General features: G+C 41.3%; 1 protein-coding gene and 1 pseudogene across 1 annotated transcript; both read left to right on the forward strand.

Moving 5' to 3' along the window:
- The first annotated feature begins 3,288 nt into the window (after positions 1-3,288).
- Or52b2 (olfactory receptor family 52 subfamily B member 2) lies at positions 3,289-4,375 on the forward strand. Its single transcript, XM_087908708.1, has one exon. It carries the CDS (start codon positions 3,407-3,409, stop codon positions 4,373-4,375), a length of 969 nt encoding a protein of 322 aa, XP_087764834.1. The 5' UTR covers positions 3,289-3,406.
- Positions 4,376-12,055: 7,680 nt separating this feature from the next.
- On the forward strand, positions 12,056-13,045 carry LOC125395956 (olfactory receptor 52B2-like; annotated as a pseudogene).
- The last annotated feature ends 11,613 nt before the right edge of the window (positions 13,046-24,658 follow it).

Below are 24,658 nucleotides of genomic sequence, written 5' to 3' on the forward strand. Positions count from 1 at the left end.
GACTTACCAATTCTGTAAAGATGTGAGAGTAAGTTAGGGAACTCTCACAGCCTCTGCAGCATTGCTAAGTCTGGCTTTAGATTGTGAGAACATGGGACTTGCTTTCTGAGTGCCTGTGAGCAGGGCGAGAACTTTCAATATGTTAAAAGGTAAACACTTTCCAAATTGGATCCCCTATTATATACGTATATAATAATTAAACTGTACCCCATTACTATGTGTAAGGAATGCATGTTATTGATCAAAGATAAAGAACACATGTCTTGTGACATGGCTGCAGTAAACCTGCTGCAAAATGTGCAGCTGCATGGCTTCAGTGTGCATTCTGGGGTCTGAGTGGTGTAAAGTGTGCATCTGCGTGGCTCCAGTGCACAGTCGGGCGTCTGAGTGCTGTGAAGTGTGAATCTGAGTGGCTTCAGTGTGCAGTTGGGGGTCTGAGCGGAGAAGAACACTTGCAGTATAAAATGCATGTACAAGGAAGATGGCAAAGTGAAATTAATATGTGTATTAATAACTGTCTAGATAATTCAATTAGGCACAAAATGTCTCATAGAATCACCTGACAGTTGCATAGAATGGGATTTGTGAGTACATTCTAATGTATTGTGATATTAGCAGTCTTCCAAATTCAGACTGTAGAGATACAAAAGGCCTTTGTGTAACACCAGAAGGAAGGAATGGACAGTGGCAAAATCTATAGCTAGGGAGAACTTGACCCAGAGAAGACAAAGAACAGAGCCTGGACAGGAGCCACAAGGAAGCATTGATTCCTAGCCTGGATGTCTTCCCTGCGACCCTCACCCCAGCTTTCTTGGCACTACCCTTGCTACTGCACTGTGTCCCAGGAACTTCTGAGAGACAGGAAAGATGGGTGGTTTTCAAAGCACTTGCAGGAAGTCTGCTGGGTGATTCTGAGCCAGGCTAAGTCTTGGTCTGGGTCGAGGCATGGGTTCTGAGACAGCAGGTCCACAGGAGAGACCTGCCCACAGGTAACTCTCTTCTCTTTGGTGCTTCCTCTGCTCAATTTCCTCCTCTCCTACTGGGAGAGGCGTTTCATTTGGTCCCGTCTGGGTGATGACTAGGCTCTCACCCCAGTGCTCACTCTAGCATGGTGCTCAGGTTTTGCTTCCAGGAAAAGCACAGTAGGATGCTGGCCATAGACAATGAGGCTGAGATTGCAGCAACACCCTTACTGTCTCAGCATGCTGTCTGGGTGAACTCTGCAACCCTCACAGTTACCCCCCTGAACTTGATTACTGTTCTCTTTGCTGAGGAGGAAACAGAGGCACGCAGGAGGAAGGTGATGTTATTTATGGGGCCTGGCTCCTCAAGTCAGCGTTCCCACCACCACACAGTCTCCTTCACTTCCATGGCTCCTGGCCTCTTCTCTACCATTCTGGCTCTCCTCTTTTGTAAAATCATGCTAAGATTCCTTTAGAGCCCTAGGAAGTGCTTTCTGAGAGCACATGTGTCTCTTTGTGACTCTCATTCCCACCTTTGATTTATGTGAACCCAGAGCCTTCAGTGCTGTTGGCAGAGCAGGGCTGAGATGGTGGCCCCAGAAAACACTCGGTGACACTTCTTTCCAGCCAGTTTTGTCCTTTGCGGGACTTCATCAGCAGCCGCCATGCCCTTGGTGTCTTGTGGTTAGACCATGTAGCTGCTAGCGGAGAGAGGGACTAATTGAGGGCCTGTACCTGCAAAACTGCTTTAGTAAAAAGGGGATAAACTTGTAAGTTGCACAGTTGGGAGAAGTAGTAAAGATTTTCCTTTTCTTCTAAGAAAAATAGATTTGTTTTCTGGTGTGGCTTTTGTTTCTATAAACCTGAGGGTGGGGCTTTAAAATCAAGATAGAACAGCCCACCCCTCCCCTGAGTGCTTATTTCAACAAAGCTCAGTTTCTTCTGAGTGGATGCGGAGAAATGTTCAGGAGGATCTGGCTGGAGAGGTGTCCTATGCTGGGCCTGCCTGGGCCTTTACCTGCTGGGGTCTGGTTCTGTTCTCTCCCTAGTGTCTACTTGTTGTCCCATTGTCCCTCAAAGCAGGTGTTCTGACCCAGGACGTCTTCAGAGCAGAAGGAACTGATGATCTTATTCCTTTGCATGGCTTCTTCCACAGGGCACCTAGGGCAAGTTTATCAGAATGTCTGTCTAGTTTTTATGTGATGCCTTTATAGTTTTTATTTTTTCTCTCATGGCATTTATTTATTTGAGACAAGAACCCATATTATAGCTCTGGTCTATGTGAAGCTCACTGTTTATCCAAGGCTAACCTCAAATATGTATCCTTTCTCCTGCCTCAGCTTCCTGAGTGCTTGCATTTTAGGTACTTGTCACCATGGAGTTTTGTTCAAGGTCCTGTCTAGATTACTAATGACTAACCCTTTCCACTGTCCAAATAGCTGACAGATAATTTGTGCCAGAGACAAATGTTTCATGAGCTTTGGAAATCTAAGAGAAAAAGGGTTTAGAACATGTTTTAGTAACAGGGATACTTGGTTACTTCTGGAATGAAGGAGCGAGTAGGGAGGAAGCAGGCCATGTTGGAGCTGGTGAAGGTCAAGGGGACAGAACAGACTGATTTCCTCTTGTCAAGACAGTTTCTCCGGAAGAGGGTCTGTGTACTTCAGGTTTAAGGTGGATAAAGAGTTGCAGGCTTGATCAAAAGGCGTTTTATGGAACTTTCTAAAGTACTGGTTCATGAGGAGAGTGATGAAAAATCGCTCCTTCAGTTTCATTGACTGCCCCTGTTTAGTGCCCTCAGGGAGGCTGTGAATCTGGGTCACAGTGACAAACACATCTGTTAGTTGCCTTCCAATTTCCACCTGGTTCTCCATGTCCATCACGGGGAGTCATGAGGGCAACTGTCCCGAGAATCGTTCAAGGTAATAGGCAGATAAACAATCCGATTACATATAATCGAGTTTAGTTAATATGTCTTCAGGAAGGAGATATATTACGAACACATTACAGAGTGGTGTGTCTTGAGGAGCTATTTTAAGGATAAGATTTGGGCAGAGAGAAGAGGAAGGGGGAGAGAAATGTAGGCAAACAGAACGGAATGGTCGGGGAGGAGCAAGAATAAGCTGTACAGAGAGCAACCGACACTTATGTGGAAATGTTAGACGAATGTTGAAATGTGCGGTTGGGTCAGGACACCGGGGGTGGGGCAAGTGGAGGCAATTGCAGCTTCTGTTGGTTCTTAAAGCACTTCACCACAGAGACTGAGCAAATGAGACACCCGGGCCAGAAGTCATTCCTACACCCTAGCCACTAGCCTCTAGATGAACTTTCTCTTGGGAACTCAGCAATTCACAGGTTCATGTCTGTCTTTGAGCCTCTGCACACATGCAAGTGTTCCTTCTGCTCCTTTCCTTCCAGCCTCTGATCAGCACTCAGTAAGCGTCATGAATCCCAGCAACATCACCATCTTCCACCCTGCGGTTTTCGTGCTCCTCGGCATCCCTGGGTTGGAGGCTTATCACACCTGGTTGTCTATACCCCTGAGTCTCATGTATGTCATGGCAGTCTTTGGGAACAGCATTCTGATAGCGGTCATCATCACAGAACGGAACCTGCATGAACCCATGTATTTCTTCCTCTCCATGCTGGCCGTCACAGACATCCTGCTGTCCACCACTACTGTGCCCAAGGCCCTAGCCATCTTTTGGCTCCAAGCCCACAACATTGCCTTCGATGCCTGTGTCACCCAAGTTTTCTTTGTTCACACAATGTTTGTGGGGGAGTCAGCCATCCTGTTAGCCATGGCCTTTGATCGCTTTGTGGCCATCTGCGCCCCACTGAGATACACAACGGTGCTGACATGGCGCATAGTAGGTAGGATTGCTCTAGCCATTGTTATCAGAAGCGTCTGTATCATCTTTCCCGTGATTTTCTTGTTGAAGCGCCTGCCGTTCTGTCGAACCAACATCGTCCCCCATTCCTACTGTGAGCACATTGGGGTGGCCCGCTTAGCCTGTGCCGACATCACCGTTAACATCTGGTATGGCTTCTCAGTGCCCATCGTCATGGTCATCATAGATGTGATCCTCATTGCCGTGTCTTACTCACTCATTCTCCGAGCAGTGTTCCGCTTGCCCTCCCAGGATGCTCGGCACAAGGCCCTCAGCACCTGCGGGTCCCACCTCTGTGTTATCCTCATGTTTTATGTTCCGTCCTTCTTCACTTTACTGACTCACCGTTTTGGGCGAAACATTCCCCGGCATGTGCATATCTTGCTGGCCAATCTTTATGTGGTGGTGCCCCCAATGCTGAACCCCATTGTCTACGGAGTTAAGACTAAGCAAATCCGAGAGGGTGTAGCCCACTGGCTCTTGGACATCAAGACTCAGTGTTGTTCCTCTCCTTTGGACTGATGGGTCCTTGTGAACCTTTCCATCCAGCTCCATCAAGGAAGCCAGCCAAGGAGCACAGATCTCCTGGATAAACAGGACTTCCCTTCTTTTGCTTCGTCCTTCTCCTCTTCCCACTTTTCCATTTTCTAATTTGTCTTCCTCATCTCGTTCTCTTGTTCCGTATTTGCTGTCCACTATATACATTTATCCTTAAAAACTAGAAATGATAAACTCCGTGCACATTTCTCTGATAGGAGAATTTGACTTTCTCAGAATTGGATCTATCACAAGGAGTAAGGGTATAAACAAAGGAATATATTTAAACACATTTAATATATGGAGAGGCTCTGTTATTTTAAAGTCCCTAATATTGTTTCTTTTTATAGAGTCAAGTAAGCTGGGCTTGGTGGTTTGTGCCTGCAATTCTTTCACTCAGGAAGCTGAAGCAGGAGGATTGCTCTGGGTTTGAGAACAACCTGGCTTACATATTTATAAACTGAGTTATAAAGCAAATCTCTGTCACAAACACCAAACAACCAAAACAAATAAAAGTTCTTCACTAATTTCTATGGTGTCAAGTGTTTATTGAAAAAAGAAAGAAAAGGGACATACATGTCCTTCTGCCTTTTGGGAAACTGTCTCATTCTTTAAATTTCAACTCAAGAACTACCTTTTCATATCGGAGGCGGTGGTACACACCTTTAATCCCTTTAACCCAGCAACACTTGTGAGGCAGTGGGGGTGGGGGAGGAGCACCGAGGAACGACTGGATCATCACTACCTTCTCTGTCAAGTCTTTCCCATTTTCTTCAGGCAAGCCAAGTCTCCTACTTTTACATGCCTAGTTCATTTCATATAAATCTCTACATGTGCAGAATGAGTTGTACTAAGCTCCTCACTTCTTTGTCACCAGAAATGACTGTAAATGCCTTGAAACCAAAAAAGTACGTATCTTTCATATTTGTACCTTATATGAAAAATATCTGGCATTTAATAAACGGGAAGTAAGTGAAAAGATGATGACCACCTGAGCTTAGAACACAAATCTTTAGAATACATTGAAATAGCCAATGACATCAGGCCACAAAACCAGTGATGGTTTATCCTTCCAGATCTAAGTCAGCTGCTGCATGCGGCTCTCACTTCCCACACCTTGGCTCTAACTCAGACGCTAAGGAAGGGAGGCAGGGAGACACAGGGCACTCTTGACTTTTCTGCCTGACTCCTGACAACTTACTGTTGGGTGTATGTAACAGTACTCATGAGATCAGAGTAGCAGAATTGGAGTACTCTCTTAAGAACTCATGTTCTTGACACATGCTCCTTCATTCTTATTTAAGAAAGGTCATGTCCATTTAATTCTTCAGCTACCATCCACACTGTGAGCCGCATATTTGTGTCTCTAGTCTGGAATCTCTGTGTGTGTGTGTTTAGACAAACATATCCTCCTATTCACTGACTGTCACCTCTGAAACGTAGAACCTCCATTCAAGACAGATTGTTTTCTGTGTTCCTTTTCTTGGGGAGCAAATTGGGGTAAGCTCATCAACTTCGGCAAGCCGGGAACTCTGCAGTGTTCTCAAATTCTTCCTCTGGGGCTGGATTCTCAATAAGTTATTATCAATCCTACTAATGACGAAAGGTCTACATAGTCATATGGGTGGTGCTTGGAGTCATAAAACTTCATTTGAGTCTTGTCCTCATTATTCCCTGTCTATGGAGACCTGGAAACTCTTTTAGCATTCTTTAGTTCTCACTTTTTCACCTATAAAGTAAGTACCTTGTGATAACTATAAAACAATTTCATAGAGTTGTTGAAAAGGTTAAATGAAATAATCCATAAATACAAGCACACATGTATATCACTTATATAATCCTTAGCTCATACTCTGCAGCAAGTCTGTTAGCCCTGAGTTCTTTAATTACAGTCTTAGTTTAATGCCTGCCTCTGCAATTACTAATGAATTTTATCTGAGGCTTTGTATTAGTTTCTTTCTTTCTCTCTTTCTCTTTCTCTCTCTTTCTTTCTTCCCTCCTGTTCTTCTTCTACTCCTCCTCCTTCTTCCTTCCCTCCTTTCCTCCTTCCCTTCTTCTCTTCCTCCTCCTATTTTTTTAAAGACAGGGTTTCTTTTTATAGTCTTGTGTTCTGGAACTTGTTTGTAGATCAGGCAGGCATTTAACTCAGAGATCCGCCTGCCTCTGTCTACCAAATGCTGGTATTAAAGGCATGCACTATCAAGCCGGGTTTTAATTTCTTAACTGAATTAATGTTTGAAATTTTTTCTATTTTAGTCTATTTACAAGTGACTCTATGTTAAGCATTGTAAAGTGTGAACACCGCAAGTTGCTGCTTTCTGTCAGATGCTTACCACAGAATAGTCTGGAGATGGAGGCATGGAATACTGACACATGTGTTGTAGTTTGATGTTCCTTGGTCAAATAAGAGTGAAAGATTTTGACATTTTTTTGAGTCATGCACATGACTGTCCAAGAGAAGATAGCATCTACAGGTTTTCATTCATTTCTGTGGCCATAAATATCTGTTTCCATGTCCTCAAAGTTATTGTTGATGACACAGCAATTTACATTTATAATGTAATGTAGTATTCCATTAGTCAAAGTCTGGTAATTAGAATCACTCATAAACTAAGCATTAATTTAATAATATGCTCCTGACTTAATCTCCTCTATTTTAAAATGTCACTATAAAATGTTAATATACAACATAATAGATAGTATTAATGATGACAATAATGACTATTATGATGTGGATATAAAGTGGTCCCCCACAAAATGATCACATGATAAAGACTTGGTCCCCATGCAGCATATTTAGGTGGAACTTTTCTTCTTCTTCTTCTTCTTCCTCTTCTTCTTCTTCTTCCTCTTCCTCTTCCTCTCTTCCTCTTCCTCTTCCTCTTCCTCTTCCTCTTCCTCTTCCTCTTCCTCTTCCTCTTCCTCTTCTTCTTCTTCTTCTTCTTCTTCTTCTTCTTCTTCTTCTTCTATACTCTTCTCTCATATAATACACCCCAACAGCAGCCTTCCCTCCCTCCACTCCACTCTTCTCAGTACCCCTATATCCCCTCTTCCTCAGATCCATCCCTCCTCTGTTTCCCTTCAGAAAAGAGCAGGCTTCCCAGGGATATCAACTGAACATGGCATAACAATGCAGTAATCCTAGGCACAAACCCTCATAGGAAGGCTGGATGAGTCAACTTTTAAAAAAATGAGTTAAATTAGATGAATTCCTGTTTTTTTTTCATTTTTAAAAAAACTGTTTAACTTTATGTATATGGGTGTTTTGTCTTCATGCATGGATATGCACCACATGTGTGCCTGGTGCCAACAGAGGCCAGAGGAGATTGCCAGATCTACAGGAGTTAGAGTTACAGATGATTGTGAACCACCTTGTGGGTACTGGGAGCCAAACACGGGTCTTCTGCAAGAGAACAGTGCTCTTAACTGCTGAGCCATCTCTCCAGCTCCTACAGGTGGGAGTTTGAAGATGTGAGTGGGTTGTGATGGCTCTGGTTTATCAGTGGCTTCACCCACTGATGGAGTTATAATTTGGTGGGACTATTGGGACATGGCAGAAACCATGTCTTACTCACCATTATGGTTTCAGCATATAAGTATAAAGGTAAATCTCTCTCTCTTACATGGCCTTGCATACATGTACTTAGCGCTTTCTGATTCTACTCTTTCTTCTTTTTCTACAATTTTCTATGTATATTGAAGATTTGTGGGTATAGGTGGGATCTTAATAATCTTCACATTGGGTAACAGCAAGATCAAAGTCACATATGCCCTTATGTTAGCTATCTGGGGTCATCAACAGATGTCGTATGTACAGAGACCGTAGAAAGGACTCTCTCTGGTTTCTGAACTAGTGATCTCTGCAGACTAGCTCTGCTGGGGTTTGCTTCTGTCTAACCAAACCAGGCAAGCTCTACAGAGCCCCGGGAAGGAGATGTCTCCTGATCTAAGGGATCCTTCCAAAACCTGCATCTTATGTGGAGGAAGAACTATCCCTCCAGCTGGGGTAAACTTTGGGCTAAGCATTTGGTTCTTAGGATTTTTATGTTTCCCCTGCATAATAGCTGATTTTGAGAGGCTCTTTTATGTCCTCTGGGGAGTGGGCTATTGTCAAAGTGCTCAGTTTGACATCGTGAACTGCTGTGCAGGAGTGGGACTAACGTTATCCCCCCCAGAATAGTAAAGTAACTTAAAATGTTGAAATATTGAAAGCAGGCATATTAAAAATTACATTTTCAGTTTGCTTAAAACATTTTCCTGATACAGAGTTAGGATTTATTTTCCTTTTACTGGCTATAATGCAAGAAATTCAAAAGTATTTAAAACTAAGATTATAGGACCAATTTTATCATTAGTTTATAAAAGTATGCATCTGGGTTTCTATTTTCCATTTCCTTTCATGCTTCAGCCATGGCTGGGAGTTGTCTTGTCAGATCTTGTCTGTACTTCAAATGCTGATACTTTGTTCGCTGTGGAGTCTGACTTAGTCTTTCACTAAAATATTATTGCTCTTAGTTGGTGACTATTTTGTACATAAGATAAATTCCTCACTCACTTTATCTTAGGAGATTCAGCTCCTAGAAGCCCAAGCCGTAAAGAAATGAAGACTCTTATGATATCATGAATCCTTATGTGACCTTGAGATAAAAAACGTGTGTGTGTGTGTGTGTGTGTGTGTGTGTGTGTGTGTGCATATGTGATGTGTGAGCATGCCCTTATGCATGTGCAGAGATCAGAAGACATTCCACATCCTGTCCTATCACTCTCTGCCTTATTCCCCCGAGCTCATCTCTCACTGAACCTGGAAGGTAGCTGAGTGGCCAACAAGCCCCAGTGATCCTCTTGTCACCAACCTCCATGGTGCTGGGATTGTAGACTTGAATGACCACACCTGCCTTGTTTAATGCATATTAAGCACTTTTTGAACTGAGATTTCTCCTCTTAGAAAGTTTTTTATTCAGAAACAGAGTAAAGACATTCTGTCTTCTCAAGCCAAAGTAGATTTGGGTTTTCTGTTGCTTATAATGTACTGTAGTACATCTCACAGAAATCAGATTATACATTTGGATCTACAACTAGCTTTTTGTTTACTTAATTATATGCCACAGTTGACACATCTTTGTGTATATGTATGCGTGTGTTCATATGTATAGAGGTACACATGTGTGCTTGTGTGTGTGTGTGTGTGTGTGTGTGTGTGTGTGCATCCGTGTAGAGATCAAATTCAACTTCAGTTGTTTTTCTTCGGAAGTCATTCATCTTGTTTTGTGAGACAGGGTCTCTTACTCATCGTGGACTTTACCGAGTATCGAGGCTGTCTCCAGCAAGCCTCAGATTCTCCTGTTTCCACCTCCCTGCAATGGGATTTCAAGTACATACCACCACACAAATTTTTAGGTGAGTGCTGGTACTCAAAACAGATCTTTATGTTCATGTGGCAAGTACTTCAAGGAAGAGTTATCTTTCCAGCTCCTATACACTAAAAAAAATGGAAACAAAACATTTCATTGCAATATAGGCACCTTGGCTTACTGGCTTAGGGTAGTTATGAAGTCATATAACCAACTTGATAGTGTAAGAATGTAGATGTTTGTAGATTCTTATGCTGTAATTTCAGAAAGTAGATGGCAGAAGTTACTGAGCAGAAACACTTGCAACGTTAAGACTTTTAAAAGCTATTGTCAAATTAGTGTCCAAAGTGGCCATAGAAAGTTACAAGTCTCAATACTGGGAGATGTTTTCCTTATATTTTTTAAGATGACATAGTTCATTTTTTAAATTTTATATGATTGACCATTTATTCATCTGTACACAATGATTTTATTATAGTGCATATCATCCATTTTGTTTCTTTGTATGTCTAAAAATACATTAAGTAGTTTCACCAACTTTTATTATTTCAGGATATTAATCATTAATCTTTTCTTCTGTTGTAAGCTTCATATATATCTTTCTTCTAGAATTATTTATTTTTGGAATCCTCCATTCCATTTTTACAAAATTGTCAGCGGTTTGCTACTTTCTATGGAATTTGATTCTCTTATTTTACTCAGATCTTTTCAACACAAAAATGTTTTATCTTAAAAACTTTTTTTAAGTTTGAGTATTTTTATAGTTTTGCTATTTAGGCATAACACTGTGGAATTTCTTTATGTTCACCTAATAAATTTGGAAATAATTCTATATCCCAATGATATTTATTGAATAGATGTTTTCCCCCCATTAGACTGAAATTGTAAAGTTCTTTTTATAAACAAGATTTATTTATTTAATATGTATACAGTGTTCTGTATCTGAATTTATGCCTGCAAGTCAGAAGAGGGCATCATATCTCAATATAAATGGCTGTGAGCCACAATGTGGTTGCTAGGAATTGAACTCAGGACCGCCGGAAAAAACAGCCAGTGCTCTTCACCACTGAGCCATCTCTCCATCCCTGAAATTATAAATTTCAAGTGCATCTCCATTAGTTACTTGGATTTCTGTTAAGTTGTACTGACTCATTTGCTAACAGTAATTAGTATTGATTTTGTACTTCTATGTTCGGCACTATGTTAGGCAGAATGTAGAGTGTATTTAATTCAGACAAGAAAAGTATGAATAATTCAACATTATAGATCATGCCAAATTCCTAAGATGTAAAAATTTGCCTTTAAAAAAAATCAGTAACAAAGGGTCAGAAGAAGTTCAGGATTTGAGCTGAGGACGGCTTCCTGGGTGGTAATATATAGGCTGCAAACTGGAAGACTTTCAAGGTAGAAAAAATTTGTTTTAGATGAAGAAGTGCTTATCAAAAACAAAGACAACTGGAAAGTCCAGGTTGAGTGGCAAGCAGGTGTCATGTAAATTAACTTTGACGATGTGTCTAAAGCTGGAAAGACAGTAACGCAGGATTGCTGAGGCCTTTCTCTGACTGCAAAGTGGTGGCTTTAATTTCTAGGTTGATAGGCTTATTTAAAAAACATAGGGACTGGGGCGATGGCTAGTGGTCAGGAGTGATTGCAAAAGCAAGAGGATCTAGGTTCAAACCTCCATTACCCACACAAAAAGCTGGGCATGGTTACATAAGTACCTGCAATTCCAGGTGGGAGGTGGAACAGGTTCCTGGGAGTTTGTGACCAGCATCCTCGCCAAGACTGCAAGCTTCAGGTTCAGTGAGACATCCCGTGGTGGGTGATAAAGATGCCTGATGTCCTCTTCCTCTAGACACACACACACACACACACACACACACACACACACACACACACACCAAAACAAACCATAAACATTGTGTTTAGAGCCTGGCACAAAGGCGGTATCAGAGCTACTGAGTGTAAAGGAGTGAGGACGGGAGGCAGGAAATGGGGAGTCTTGTCTGGTGGAGGATGCAGTTGTAGCGATCAGGGGAATGATCAAAGCCCTAGAAAGAGTTAATGCCAAAGCCAGAACACAGATGTGTATGGGTTCTAGACACTGCTCAGGTGTGGTCAGGAGCCCTTGTTTGTATTTGCCGTGCTAATGTGGGAAGCGGAGGGTGACACTAGACCGTTGAAGTCACTGTGATGTTTGCTAACCCTCTACCAGAACTTACAGCTGGATCTTCCTACTGCCTCTGCATCTCTCTCTCTCTCTCTCTCTCTCTCTCTCTCTCTAAGTTTTCACAGAGAGACTTCAAAAGCAAGCATGTTTGGAGCTAACCTCACCATTATCCATCCGACTGTATTCATCCTACTTGGAATCCCAGTACTGGAACAACACCACATCTGGCTTTCTATCCCTTTTTGTCTCGTGTACATCCCCTCATTCTTGGAAAATAGAGTCCTCATCCTTGTTCTGAGGGAATGCATCCTCCATGGGCCCATGTATGCCTTTCTATCCATGCTAGCCGGCACTGACATTCTCCTGTCAATCACCACTGTGCCCAAGGCCTTGGTTATTTTCTGGTTCCATGACAGGGAGATCCCCTTTGATGCCTGCATTACTCAGATATTTTTATGCACATTTCTTTTGTGGTGGGCGGGGGAGGTCAGGAATCCTGCTGGCCATGACATTTGACTGCTATGTGGCTGTATGTACTCCTCTGAGATACTCAGTCATTTTAACTCCCATGGTAACTGGAAAAATGGCCTTGGCCATCTGGGGATGGAGCCTTGGGACCATTTCCCTATCAGAAGAGACTGTCATACTGCAGGACCAATAGCACCCCACAGTCATGCTGTGAGCTTATTGGTGTAGCCAGGTTGGCTTGTGCTGACATCATTGTCCATATCTGGTATGGTTTCTCAGTGCCAATGGCTTCAGTTTTGGTAGATGTTGCACTCATTGGTATTTCTTACACTTTGGTCCTCCAGGCTGTGTTTAGACTTCCTTTCCAGGATGCCAGCACAAGGCTCTCAACACCTGTGGCTCTCACATTGGAGTCTCCTCTTCTTCACACCTTCATTTTCCACATCACTTTGGCAAGAACATTCCCCACCATGTACATATTTTTTCTGGCAAATCTCCATGTGCTAGTTCCCCATAATTAATCCTGTCATTTATGGTGCAAAGACAAAGCAGATGAGGGACAGCATGACTCACATGGTCTCTGCTGTGGAAGTCTTGAAAGAAGGCACAGCTCTCAATGCTTTCTCAGTTTCTCTTACCAACATGAGAGAGAGAGCTTGCTGGTGAGATCCCACATTCCGGTACTGTATTATCTGCAACAGAAAGAAAATGGGTTTGAGAAAAAGTGTATGTGGGTTCAAATCTTGGGACTATTATGAACTGATTGTGATCCATGGGGAGTTCATACTTTTAAAATTTAATCTTAACCTATAAAATAAGACCTCTTCTTCCTATGTTCTAAGCTTATTGCAAGGACTGAGTTGAGTATGCGAACCACTGATATGATACCTGGTGTTATGTGAATGCTCAGTAAATAACTGTAATTCTGACTTCAAGTCTGTTGACTGAAAAAGATATTTTCAATTTCATTTTTGTGAGATTCCCAATGTGTCCAGCGATGTCTCTTCCTTCCCAGCCTTGCCTGTTCATACTGCATCATGAGCATTGTATTCTCCAGCATCATGGCTGCCATTACTACACAGCTGCAGCAAATATAAAATTAGGTGAAAATAACACAGAGAGCCTTGAAAAACACCAAAATGTTTAACTATGTTAAGGTTGGGATTGGTTGCATTTACATGTAAGGAAATTTGATCATTATTATATGTAAGAAATTCTGCTGATTCATCTGGAAAGTGGGTCACATGATACAGGACAGGTACAATTTATGCAATACTAAGTATCTGGGCTGAATGCATGAACAAAGAATAATGCCAGCAGATAATATTGGCAATATAAAATTGAAAGGTATCTAAAAATTCTGACTCTAAGTCCATTATAGGTTTCCCCCTTAATCAGTAATCTGCCTTTAAATCACACAAACCATGACTATTTCCAAGTAAATAATTCTGTCTTAAGTTGGAAGAGAGGGTAGCTTGTTCATTCCCGGCCGCCTGGCTATCTTAGCCCTGAAATAACTACACAGAAACTGTATTAATTAAATCACTGTTTGGCCCATTAGCTCTAGAGTCTTATTGGCTAACTTTTTAAAATTGATTTTTATTGAGCTCTACATTTTTCTTGGTTCCCCTCCCTGTCTTTCCCCTCACCTCTTCAACCCTTCCCAAGGTCCCAATGCTCCCAATTTACTCAGGAGATCTTGACTTTTTCTACTCCCCATGTAGATTAGATCTATGTAAGTCTCTCTTAGGGTTCTCATTGTTGTCTAGGTTCTCTGGGGTTGTGATTTGTGGGCTGGTTTTCTTTATGTTTAAAAACCACCTATGAGTGAGTACATGTGATAATTGTCTTTCTGTGTCTGGGTTACCTCACTCAAAATGATGTTTTCTAGTTCTATTTTCCTGCAAAATTCAAGATATCATTATTTTTTTCTGCTGTGTAGTATTTCATTGTGTAAATGTACATTTTCCTTATCCATTCTTCGGTTGAGGGGCATTTAGGTTGTTTCCAGGTTCTGGCTATGACACATGTCCTTGTGGCACGATAGAGCAACCTTTGGATATATACCCAAAAGTGGTATTACTGGGTGTTGAGGAAGGTTGCTTCCTAATTTTCTGAGAAATCGCTACACTGACATCTTAAGGGACTGTACCAGCTTGCATTCCAGCTTGCAATGCAGAAGTGTTCCCTTTACCCCACAACCTCTCCAGCATAAGTTGTCATCAGTGTTTTTGATCTTGGCTATTCTTATAGGTATATGATGGAATCTCAGAGTTGTTTTGATTTGCATTTCTCTAATGACTAAGGATGTTGAACATTTCCTTAAGTGTCTTTCAGTCATTTTAAATTCCTCTGTTGAGAGTTCTCTGTTTATGTCTGTACTCCATTTTTTTATTGGATTATTTGTTTTTTTGACGACCAATTTCTTGAGTTCTTTGTATATTTTGGAGATCAGACATCTGTCTGATGTGGGTATAGTGAAGATCTTTTCCTGTTCTGTAGGCTGTTGTTTTGTCTTGTTGATCGTGCCCTTTGCTTTACAGAAGCTTTTTAGTTTTAGGAGGTCTCATTTATTAATTGTTCCTCTCAATGTCTGTGTTTCTGGGGTTATATTTAAAAAGTGGTCTCCTGTGCCAATGAGTTCAAGTGTACTTCCACCTTTCTCTTCTATAAGGTTCTGTGTGGCTGGTTTTATGTTGAGGTCTTTGATCCATTTGGACACAATCCTGTACAATAAAAGAACTTCTGGAGGCATCACAATCCCTGACTTTAAACTTTATTACAGAACTACAATACTGAAAATAGCCTGGTATTGGCATAGAAATAGACAGGAGGACAAATAGAATTGAATAGAAGACCTGGATATTAATCCACACACCTTCAAACACCTGATTTTTGACAAAGAAGCAAAAAAATATCAAATGGAAAAAGAAAGCATATTTAACAAATGGTGTTGGCATAACTGGATATTATCATGTAGAAGAATAAAAATAGACCCTTATTGGCTAACTCTTACATCTTAATTTCTATTAATCTAAGTATTACCAAGAAGTTGTGGCCTACCAGCAAAGTTCCTGCATGTCTGACTCTGGCAGCGGTGGCTCCATAGTGTCTCTCTGACTCCACCATTCTTCCTCCCAGCATACAGCCTAGCTTTCCCTGCCTAGTTCTGTTCTTCTCTGCCATAGACTCAAAACAGTTCTTAATTCATTAACCAATAGAAGCAACACATAAACAGAAGGACCTTCCACACTATTTCCCCTTTTCAGTTTAGACAAAAAGGAATGCTTTAACTTTAGCATAGCAAAACTACATATAACAAAACAGGTATCAAGAAAGAACCACAAAATTGGTTCAATACAGTTACAATACTACAGTTATTAGTAGTATTGAGCTACTAATAACTTATTGAGTAGTAAGAGCTACAGTTACAATATTTCTCTTTATTTTATCTTTTATCATAAATAAGGAAAACTATAACTATCTATTCTTCAACTCCATCAAAGACTCCAGAAGGATGTAATATTACCTAAGTCAACAGGAAGTACATTGTAAACAACTTCCAAAACTCTAGAATTGACAGAGACATCTCGCTGCTTCTGTGGAAACAAGAGAACTTTTCCAAAACAACATATCCTTAGACCCAAAATTGAAAGTTGTGATTCCTTTATAATATACATGCTGGTTTAGCTTAGCAGCCCATACAATGAGATGTCTCTCTGTACTTAGCTCATTAACAGTCAAAAATTCAAATATAACACAATAATATACATAATTCAGACTCTGAATTTTCCATTTTTATGTGGCATATTTTTTATTCTTTTTAATCTATGACTATCTGTACTTTGTCTCTTTAAAGATTTTTTTACTTCTTTTTCAACTCTCTATAGTCTTTTTCTTCTCTTTTTCAAGCTTATGTACATTTGTCCAACACTGAGACCCATTTAGAGTTCTTTTATTTCTGAATCTGTTCTTATTGCGTTATTTGTAATTCTTTACTGTCCTGAAGAGCTTTTAAAATGGTAAGCCCTCATTAAAACTTAAGCTGCTGCATTACTAGACCAAATACAGTACTGAATGCTTGCCAGCCTAGTCTAAAACTTAAGCTGCACTATTACTAGGTCAAATATGTTAAATCAGTGCTTGTTCTGCCCAGCCCAGCATGGCAGAGCCACTTGTGTCCCTGAGCCAGGCTATGCACTGCCCCACTTTCAGGAACTCAGTTGGTCCACTTTGCCACCAAGCAAACTGTAGCACTTTGCTCACAAACTGTAGGGCCTGAGTCTACCCTTGCTCCTGGGGTGCATCTTGAGGACAGTTTCTGGTCAGCCAGCTAAAACATCCTGTTTGTTCCTGTGCTCCCTCTGTCTTGCCTGGTGATTAGCTGTAGGGCATTGTTTCATCTTTGGTATGGTAATTTCCCACCTGCCTGGGCGGAAATCCTTGTGCAGCAGCTAGGTATAATAGGATTTCCCCAAAGTTGAATAAACAGCATTTGGCTGATCTCCTTTCGAATGACCCAGGTCTCTTGTGTGTTCTTTCAATCTCCAGGCCCTTGCCCGACCCATGTACGGTATAGTGGCGCGCGAACTGTACCGAGGGGGTAACACAGAATCAGGTGTTACAACAAACTCCATCCAAATTCTCTGTCTCCAGAGCCAGAGGTCATGCTGGCAGCAGAGCCCAGAGAGCCTGCATTTCAAAACCACCACTTTTTTTCTGCTGTGGCTGAATCAGGAAAATCTCTCTTAAAGGAGCTGTGGCACATCTCCAGCAAATAGCAAGAAGCTGTGTTAAACTCTGCATTTTTTTTTTTTTGTCTAGAATTGCTTTTAAAGCCCTCTCCGGTTTTATGTGGATTTAGTTGGCCACGTGGGCGCCAATTTGTTGGAGGAGAGGGCGCTTGTTTGTTCCCAGCCATCTGGATAGCTTAGCCAATAAGAAGCTAATTAATACAGTTTTGTGCGGTTATTTCAGGGCTAGCTCTTACATCTTAATTTAACCCATTTCTATTAATCTGTGTGAAGGACCCCAACTCGTCTTAATCACAGTTATGCCGTTCTGCAAAGGTTTTCAGATAGCAAGCTTAATTAAGAACCTCCGGAGTTCAGGGTGCTGAGCAAATAACAAGCTCCATTAAAAAACCTCCGGAATTCCGTGCCTCCGGAATGCTGAGCAAAGACACCTAAGCAAAGATAGCCTTATCTGGCTGCGAGACAGGAGATTTATGGAATGGTCATAGAAACAAAGAAAGAAAGGATTGCGAGGCCTGAGTCACGTATACAGCGGGACTCGTCACGAGTCAGGTCTCCAGCCAGGGGAGGGGGAGGCAGGATAAGAGAAACAATAAACCGCGGAGTAGTTCCCTTCATTGTTATCTAGGTTAAGAATTTACTACCCTGCATCTCGCTTCTGTAAACTTCGCTTTTTGCTCTCCTATAAAAACCCCTCACCCCCAACCTGCGGCGCGCAAGTCCTCCGAGAGACTTGGTCGCCCCGGGTATACCTGTGTATTCCCAATAAACCTCTTGCTGCTTGCATCCGACTGCGTGTTTTCGACTGATCTTTGGGGCGCGGGGCCTCTCCCGAGGGAAGACGCCCAGCGGGAGTCTTTCATGTGTATCACCACAAGGTCGTGGTCTACCAACAAAGTTCTGGCATGTCTAACTCTGGCATCAGCTCTACGGTGTCTCTCTGACTTCACCTTTCTTCCCAGCATACAGCCTAGCTTTCTCCACTAGGTCTTTTTTACCCTGCCATAGGCTCAAAGCAGTTCTTTATTCATTAACCAATAGAAGCAACACAGACAGAGGACCTCTCACACCAGTTTAGTCTTTTCTTTTGAGATCCACATTCATATATTCAGCCTTTCTTTTTCATAACTGAATTCATGTATTATATGTAAATTTATAATATGTATTATATGTAAATTTATATTATAATATTATTATAAATAAATTTATAATAATGAAATCTGACAATTTCATGTATTATATGTAATACATTTTGATTGCTTTCACTGTTGCCTTCTTTTTTTGTTAAATTAAAACAATATGTGTATGGACATTTTTGCCTGCATGTATGTCTGTGTACTGTGTACATGCCTGGTGCCTGCAGAGGCCAAAAGGGTGTCAGATGCCCTGGAACTGGAGTTATAGACTGTGTGGGCTGGGAGCCGAACCTTGTGTTCTTAACCACTGAGCTGTCTTGCCAGCCCCTCAGTCCTCATTATTTCCTGCCGTCGCCCATACTCCAGTCTTTTTGCCATATGCATGCTCATTTGTTGTTGTTTTGTGACCCTCAGGATTCAGCCGGGGCTACCTGTGTTCATGGGTTTGGAACTACCATGGAACCTGGTGGGCTCAGCGGTGTAGATAGCTGAGATTCTGGAGAGAAGGCTGTCATTGTCTTCAGTTACATCGAACTGTTTCTTGGCATCGCACTGGCATCTCAAAACAAACATGACTACATTAGAAAGGATAGCTTAGGCTACTCTATAACAAATCATAAAATTTCTGAGGAATTAGCAAAAGAAATGTCATTGTTATTTCATTTAGAATGTTGCTTATAGCAACAGGAGCTATTCTGCTGCTGTGGCTAAAAGGTGAAATACTGCTATATGTACTTTTGGACACTCACTCTCCTTTCCTGGGGCTGAAATGTTAAACTAAGAGTTATATTGGCTCTTATTTATTTATTTATTTATTTATTTATTTATTTATTTATATCCTTTTGAGTCAGCGTCTTACTATGTTGCCAAGTTGGTCTTGAACTCATCATGTAGATCAGGCTGGCCCCAAAATTGCAATTTTAGCTTCTGGGATTACAGCTACTATGCCTAGATTTATGTTAGTTTTTAACAGTTCAAATGTTTTCTTAGTTGAGCTGTTAGTTTCATTGGTAAGATACATTTATTAGAGCCCTAGAAGAATTCTCATAGTGTGATTTCACTGCATACCAACAACACATCCCGAAGTCCTTCAGAGACATAACCCTTAAATTTTCTCTATTTCCCTCTTGATAGCCTAGTGCTCATCTCTCTAATTTACTAGAGGATAATTTGGAGTTAAATGTTTTATTGGGAAGGTTCTCTCTTTACTCTGACCATTGTTGTTCGTTGTTTTATCTGAAGTGTTTAGTGGGTACTATACCCACACTACAAACTTTTTTCTTAGACACCTTATTTAACTGAGAAGTTTGACTGGGATATTTCTGCTTGAAACTTTGAGAAAAAAAATCACTTCTTACTGTTTGATGTTTATCATTTTTCCATTTCTACAGGGTTCAGTTTATTTTTAATCTGATGAGCCTTTCCCTGTGACATATATGTACAATCTGCGAATATGGGAATAGGGTTATATGGAGGAGGAAAATGAATGTTACAGATTTGACGAAGATGCTCAAACAGCAGACTTAAAAATAAGAATATTACCCTGGGTTTTGAAATCTCATTTAGTCACAAGGGCCACACAATGATAAAAAGGCCCAGAGAGATTGAGATTGGTGCTGTAAAAGGTAAAGACACATCTGGGTTTTGCCAGTACCAGAGGAGATGAATCGGACAACAACCTAGAACGTGGGCAGAGAAGACAAATTCTCCCAAGACTTGTGGAGTTATCTCCAGAAAGGCACACAGCCCTCTCCACACCTTGTTTAGCTCTGGGAAACACATTTCAGACTTTTGACCTGCAGAAATGGAAGAGAATAAAGACACTGTTTCAAGCTGCCGAGTGTCGTGTGGGAATGGGTTGCCTTGGCTGTGGAAATCCGCTACGTTCATCATTTGCATTTTGTTTCCTGCTTGGAAAGTGACAGATTGTTTCCATATATTTTCTGCCCAGTTCTCACTTAGCTATCTTAGAATGTAGCCAGCACACATTACTAATCTTTTCTTTTCTAACATCTCTTCTGTTAGTGCTGAGAGTTTAGGAGCCAGATGGTCTGATCTCACAGGACACCCATGAAACAACTCTCTCCATTGTCACCGAGCTCTCCGGTTTCTGTCCAAACTGGACTACTATTCAGATTTCACATCTGTTGTGTGAACAGGGTGAGAGATCACTGAGAACACATATCCTGTTAACCAGACGAGAAAGGTTCCTGGAACGCTGTGGAGACTTTGTAATCTGGCCTCTAGATGGGGCCACAAGACTGTCTCATCATGAAGCATAGGCGGAAATAATGTGTGTCTTTCACATTAAGACCTCTGCAGATTCCCCACAGCCTCTGAAGGACACAGGGGGGACAGTAGCACTAAAGTGGAATGGTTTGAGAAGTCTGAGTGAGCACATGGGGAGCACCACCAACAGCCACCCATTCAGAAAGGTCTCAGCATTTTACACGTGAGCAGCATAGTGTTTTGTTGCACTAAGCAACTGAACATTCAAAGCTGTTTTCTTACTAACACTGTCAGTGAATTATTCTGAGTCTTAGAACTGCTGTGTGCCAAGAAGCATATTTAACCTTTTAGTTTTGGAGGACAGTGCAGTTGTGTTTGGGGCACCTTAACACTGCCCATGGGGGTACCTTAACACTGCCCATAGACATAATTGTCATTTGTGTGCCTTATCACGGGGACTACTGGGTTTGTTATAACAGTTCAGTGTTCATCTTTTACCGCTAGCTCTGTGTCTTAGTGACTGAAATTACAGGCCATGGAAGAAGCACCTGTCACACTGGGAAAAAAATGAAGCTTTCCTCCCACAGATATCAAACGCGGCTGTCATACTCACCCACCCTGGCTTAAGGGCTGATTTCTTGTGGCTGTGCTGGAGTTTTTGACCTCCCTGTGTCATTATGTACTAAACCACAAAGTTCTGATTTCCTAATAAGTCTTATCATGGTTCCACATCCAGACCCTGTTTCCCAGGCAGCTCATCATCAAGGGAGGATCCATCCCTAGATTTCTCTGTCACAGCTGTGTGTGCGTTCAGGTAAGTCCTCTCTCTATAGATCAACCTAACCTAACACATATAATTCTCCTTCCCCTGCATCCCAAGTGTTGAGATTTCAGGTGTGTGGCACCCCACTCACCTATATTATTTTAATCCACTGGGAAATATACCCTTTTTACTTTTTCAACCATTTGAGCCATTTGTAGTGAATTTGTTAGGTAGCTTCAGGAATAGGCACTCTGTGCCGAACACAGTTTCTGGTTTTACTACAGTTAAAAACTGTTAAAAATGTATACTAATGCTATAAAAGGGCACATGGAATAATTTCAGCCGTCTTAGAATTGCTTTGCACAATAAATTGCTATTTTATGGAAATCCTTTTTAGACATTGTCTCTCTCTGGTCTTTCTTTCACTCCTTCCTCTCCTTCCTTCTTATTCTCTCACCTACCTTCTTCTCTTTCTTATTTTTCTCTTGTGTTAAGGATCTAGGCCCCAGGCACACTAGGCTGCAGCACAGAGCTAACCCTCAAGTGTCTCTTGGTTGTCTCAACATGGTAGTCACAGAGAGGTGTGAACTCTATCCGTTCACAAAGGGGGCAAGAAGCATCAAGAGTTTGGTAAATTGCAAAATGTCTTCTTGGCTTTGGGGTCACTACTGATAGACACATTGCACTTGTTCAAGGAGAATTAGAATTTATCGGTTTATAAAACAGGAAAAAGCTTAGAAAAGATATTTGTCATCAGGTAGGATGTTGTCTTCACTTTGATTCAAACCTTGCACAGTCATATCACATTTCCAGGTTGTCTTGCCAGAAGGAAACATGGCCGATATGTCTTGAGGGACTTATAAAGTCATATCCCATTCAGATAATGTGTAAGTGCAGATTCCTTTCTAGGCTGTGGGATATAGAAGTGTCCTGACAGTATGAAACATGTAAGTGACAAATCCATTCTCCCATTCCCTCTTAGTCCCCACTGTTTATATCATATAATATCATGTGTTATATTATATATATTACACTCTTAGGTATAAGATCTGCTTCATATGAAAAATGCCATCCTGATTTTGTGAATCCAGTTGATTGGCGGCATGGCTTCCTACCACTAAGGGAATTTTCCAGTCAGTCGTGTAAATTAGAGTGCACCATGTACAACAGCAAACACTTATGGAGTAAGTAGGATGCCTAGGTATCTGTTGACATTTAGAAAGGCTCAGGAGCCAAAAAGTACAAAAAGACAGATAAAAATGGAAGACTCCCCTCCCTTCCCTCAACTTCTCCACAACAGAAGCAATTTCATGAACTGTCTCAACTTTTGGTTAGATCTAAAGTATTTCCACACATGTTCTGTGAAAGCAGCAGATGAAATATTCGTCAGTATTAAGGCAAAGATTTTCCTCTGTTTTCTAGTCACGATCAACACCTGGTTATGAATATTAGAATAGGTTATGGGTTTCTATGTGGTCTGGAGCAAAGTATCGCTTTGTAGGCTCTCTGGGGTGTACAAACATCCACAAGGCCTCATGTTTACTAAAGGCCTGATGGGGCCGTTTACTAAACATTAGGTCAAGTCTGAAACACTGAAAACATTTTGTGTCAGGTAAGTTTATATAGTTTTAGCTCGCTTCAATGGGATGATGTCTCCCTGGAGAGGCGCAGAGCCAGCCATTAATAAAAAAGTACTAACACCCAAGTTTGAGGCCATCATGAGTCCCGGGACAGCCAGTGCTACACACAGAAATCCTGTCTCGGAAAAAGAAAAGCACACATCATTTCATCTTTGGTCTGTCGTGCACAGTGGTCAGGCAAGCTGCCAGAACTGCATGGAATCTCTTCCTGAAAGGAAAACTTCTCCTCTAGTTGTCACTGGGGCTTCAGCCTTTCCCTTCGTGGGAAATGGAAGTGTCTCTGACTCTTCTCCAGCTCTTGGGACCCTTTACCTCTTACTGGGTTGCCTCATCCAGCCCTCAAACAATTGTGCTTGGTCTTATTGAATCTTATTATGCCGTGTTCCTTTGATGTCCCTGGAGGCCTGCACTTTTCTGGAGGGAAATGGAGGAGCAGTAGATCTGGGAGGAGGTGTGTGTGTGTGTGTGAACTGTAAGGAGTGGAGGAAGGGGAGGCTGTGGTTGCCATGTATTGTATGAGAGAATGAGAAAAGAAAGACTGTCTCCTCTGAGGCCAGGGGCTCAGTGTAGGAAGGTACTTACAAAATCACATAGGAAGTAAAGCAAACAAAAAATAAGTGGTGTGTGCATGTATGTATGTATGTGTGTGTGTATTATGCATATTTCTCTGCATCTTACCTCCATCTTGACACAGTTTCCTACTGTTTAACAAGTTACATATGAAACCAAAGTTTTGGTCCCAGCTCCTTCCCAAGACTTCACCAGACCAAAGCAGAATGGCGTCACTTGTGCTAAATCTCATGCAATTCACCTGAAGGTTTAATTTTTTTTTTTTTCGAGACAGGGTTTCTCTGTAGCTTTGGAGCTTGTCCTGGAACTAGCTCTGTAGACCAGGCTGGCCTTGAATTCTTGTTTTTGTTTTAATACAAGAGATTCTAGTCAACTTGAGTCAGTACAAAAAAAGAAATATCTTTAATTTTAATTCTTTAGGGAATGTAACAGAAATAGCCAATCTATTTTTTTTTTGCTGTTTTTTATTTTCTTTAGCACTTGTCCGTGACCTCCTCTGCTCAGTTCACAGAAGCATTTATTGTGCTTTATGAAGTGAGTTGGTGTTCAATTCTAGGATAGATAAAATTCAATTTAACCCATAAACTAGGTTTATTGTAATTTTACTTTTTAATGCTGCGTTCAGTAAGTATTTCTAGTGGATAGAGTTGCTCCTATGCAAATATGAGATTTAGTTAAGGTCAAATTATTTTCTAAAATGTCAGTGATTTACTAGCACAATAAAAAAGAAAATAGAAAATAGTGTAATAAAAACAGTAAAAAAGAAAATAGAAAAAAATCAGCCATTTTAGAACATATTTGTGTGTTTTAAATAAGATGTGATTGTATCCCCTATTTCCTGTCTGAAAAATTTTTTTCTCTTTTTTTATTTCTTTATTTTTTCCTTCTTCTTTTTTGAGGTAGGGTTTCTCTGTAATTTACCTGAACAAAAGGGGAGCGTGAACTTGGTTTGGGAGTGGGGTGGTTGTATGTAAGCCCTGGGGTGAAGTAGTGGGAGCCCCTTTGAGGACTTCAGCGGAAAGCCTGACCGATGGCATTTGTGGCACACATTGAGTTGGTCCTGACGTTGGAAATAGTTTTCTCTGAGGCTGAATCATCTGTGTTTGTTGAAGTCAATCTCCTCAGCGCCTACAGACTCTGAGACTTGGGCTGCTATCTTCTCCAATATCTATATTTCAGGATATGTT

The sequence above is a fragment of the Myodes glareolus genome, chromosome 7, assembly GCF_982192425.1.
Source record: "Myodes glareolus chromosome 7, mMyoGla1.1, whole genome shotgun sequence".
Lineage (NCBI taxonomy): Eukaryota > Metazoa > Chordata > Mammalia > Rodentia > Cricetidae > Myodes > Myodes glareolus.